The sequence below is a fragment of the Chaetura pelagica genome, unplaced genomic scaffold (genome assembly GCF_000747805.2).
Source record: "Chaetura pelagica isolate M959 unplaced genomic scaffold, ChaPel_1.0 scaffold493, whole genome shotgun sequence".
Lineage (NCBI taxonomy): Eukaryota > Metazoa > Chordata > Aves > Apodiformes > Apodidae > Chaetura > Chaetura pelagica.
Genome location: NW_009952696.1, coordinates 797,705 through 800,425, shown reverse-complemented (window position 1 = coordinate 800,425; position 2,721 = coordinate 797,705). Strand labels below are relative to the sequence as shown.

At 61.9% G+C, this 2,721-nt stretch overlaps 1 protein-coding gene across 1 annotated transcript in view; it reads right to left on the bottom strand.

Moving 5' to 3' along the window:
- Positions 1 to 551: 551 nt before the first annotated feature.
- The window catches only part of MMP9 (matrix metallopeptidase 9 (gelatinase B, 92kDa gelatinase, 92kDa type IV collagenase)), a 4,256-nt gene continuing 2,086 nt past the window's right edge, over positions 552 to 2,721 (bottom strand). The window contains exons 6-13 of the mRNA XM_009994031.1: positions 2,497 to 2,670; positions 2,216 to 2,389; positions 1,947 to 2,102; positions 1,633 to 1,858; positions 1,370 to 1,509; positions 1,125 to 1,275; positions 913 to 1,016; positions 552 to 661 (exon numbers count right to left, since the gene is read on the bottom strand). Coding sequence (XP_009992333.1) covers positions 552 to 661; positions 913 to 1,016; positions 1,125 to 1,275; positions 1,370 to 1,509; positions 1,633 to 1,858; positions 1,947 to 2,102; positions 2,216 to 2,389; positions 2,497 to 2,670 — 1,235 coding nt within the window. The remainder of the gene's footprint in view (positions 662 to 912; positions 1,017 to 1,124; positions 1,276 to 1,369; positions 1,510 to 1,632; positions 1,859 to 1,946; positions 2,103 to 2,215; positions 2,390 to 2,496; positions 2,671 to 2,721) is intronic.

The following is a 2,721-nucleotide window of genomic DNA, read 5'->3' as shown; positions in this document are numbered from 1 at the left end:
AGAGCCCTCGGCAGAAGGAGGGGATTGGCTGCTGCCCCTGGCCTGGCATCCTGGGGGTTTGCCGTGGTCCCGGCTGCTGATGGAGCACTCAGAGGCCATGTCCAAAGGATTGTCTTTATTAAAAACAGAAAGATTTGGCAGAGCAGATACAGGCTGGAGGGAGGCAGAGCCCTGCACCCCCACCCCGGCTGAGCTCCCCTGAGCACCAGCACCCCACAGAGCCCAGCCAACACAGCACGGCTGGCTCAGGAAAAGACAAAGTAGGTACAAATCCATGTGTGGTTTGAGCCAGTCAAACGTCTCAGCACGGCGGAGCCAGTGCTGCCTGTGGCGAGAGTCCTGCTCCCCATCTGGGTCTCCCTGTGCTGGGAAGCCCCCAAAGGGCAACCCCAGCACTCCCTGTGCCTTCCTGCAGGGGACGCAACAAAGCCCCCAGTGCAGAGGGGGCTCCCCATGGCCCCCTGGGGTCTGGCTGTGTAGCGAGAGCCCGTAGGATGGAAGCAATGGGCAGGGAGCAGTGTGCTGGCCGAAACTGAGCACCCGTTGGGCCCTCAGTGCTGGGGGCACTGCAGGATATCATACTTGATATAGCCCACCCGGTCCACCTGGTAGCGTGGCGTCATTCTCCAGTAGAAGCTGCCCTGGCAGAAGTGGTACTTGTCTGGGGCAGGAGGGGACAGAGGGTCAGCAGGAGGGCAGCCATGCCAGGAGCCGTCCTGGCAGCCACCTGAGCAGTGCAGGCACCCAAGGATCTGGCCCCAGCAGACAGCCCTCACCATGGCCCAGCCAGCGCCACTACAGGGATCTGCTGTGCTGATGCTGTGCTGTGCCCCAGGGGGAGTACCATGGTGCAGGAGGCTCCGGACAGCCTGAGGATGACTCCACGGTCCCCCCCACCAGGTTTCCACTCACCTTGGTAGAGGAAGATGTTGCGTGCATCAAGGGGGACACCAGTGAAGACATCATCAGTGGCGCGGGGATAGCCCTTGTCCACCCTCTGGACCTTCACATCCAGCCTTCAGGGAGAGCAGAGCCATGCTGGGGGCTGCAGGTGCCCTCTGTCCCACCCCTCACCTCACTGGGGCAGCTGGCAGGCACTGCTGAAGCCATCCAGACCCGCTCACCTCCAGTAGTTCTCCCCACTGAAGAGCAGCACTTTGCCACGGCCCCGCTGCAGGGCCCCCGAGATGCGAGTGGCTTCCTTCCCGATGCCCAGCTTCTCGATCCTGCGGGGGCCCAGCACACTCTTGCCGGAAAACACCCAGAACTGCCGACCTGCAGCCAGGAGAGCGCACAGTCAGCAGGGCCTGAGGGTGCCAGGGCAGCACTGGGCTCCTCATGACACTGGTGGGGCCGGGGCAGAGCTCACCAGCGAAGAAGAAGACCCTCTTGGTGAGCACGTCCTGGAAAGCAGCGTCAATGACAGCTGGGAGGCCAGGCCATGTGTCTGTGACTGAGAAGGCGCCCTGGATGCCCGACTTCCAGAAGGATGAGTGGGTCCAGTATTTCCTGGTGAGGAAGGTCATCTGCCCCAATCACCTCAGCCTGGCACAGCCCTGTGTACTCCCACACCCCAGCACAGCCCCATGTGCCCCCACAAGCCTTCATCACCCTGGCACTCCTCAGGCTCACCCGTTCTTGAAGAAATGCAGATCCCCATTGATCTCTGTGATAGCATCAAAGTTCTTCTCCGCACAGGCGTCCTGGCTGGGGTCCACAGGAATGGGCTCAGTGGTGGGCTCCAGTGTTTCCTCCTCCTCCTCAGTGGTGAAGGTGCTGCCAGCCTCTGTGGGCATGGGCTGGGGCTCCTTGGTGGGCACAGGTGCAGGGGCAGTGGGCTCTGGGCCAGAGCCACGACCTGAACAAATACAGGGGAGGACATGAGGCTGGGGGCCAGCCCAGCACTGCAGGACCCCCAGCATATCCTGCTTGGCACAGCTGCTCACCATAGAGGTACTGGATGCCTTGAACATCATCTGGGTCCAGCTGGAAATCCTGGACATAGCTGTACATGGGGTACATCAGGGCCTGGCGCACGCTGGAGTGGTCCAACCCCAGTGAGTGCCCAAACTCGTGGGCAGCCACCAGGAAGATGCTGTAACCTGGGAGAAAGCACTAGCGTCACTGCCTGGCAGGATGGGACATGCTGGCTGGGGACCACGACCCCCATGGGGGCTGGGTGACACTGAGGAGAACAGTGGTGGGGGGCTGGTACCTCTGTCAGGGCAAAAGCCCCACTTCTTGTCAGTGTCATAGTTGCTGGTGGTGGCACACCAGAGCTTGCCATCCTGCCGGCCCTGGCTGGTGCAGTCGTTGTAGGTCTCCCCCAGAAAGGTGAAGGGGAAGATGCATGGGTCCCCCTGGGAGTTGCCACCGATCACCGCTGTGTCTGCAGCATAGAGTCAGTGGGGGTGAACGAGGGCTGGGCCAGCCCCAACACCCCTCAAGTGCCCACCCAGGTTACCAGCCACCCCACACCCTGCTCCCCACTGACACCTCGGTTTGGGCAGAAGCCGTATTTCTTATCCTGGTCGAAGTTGGCAGTGGTGGCACACCAGCGGTAGCTGTCAGAGCGCCCGTCTGTGGTGCAGCTGTCATAGGAAGTGCCCTCGAAGATGAAGGGGAAAACACAGGGGGATCCATCGCTGTTGCCTCCATTGGTGTAGAGCACTGTGGGGTGAGGGAGGGCAGGATGGCCCCAGGCACTGGGGCTGGGCAGGG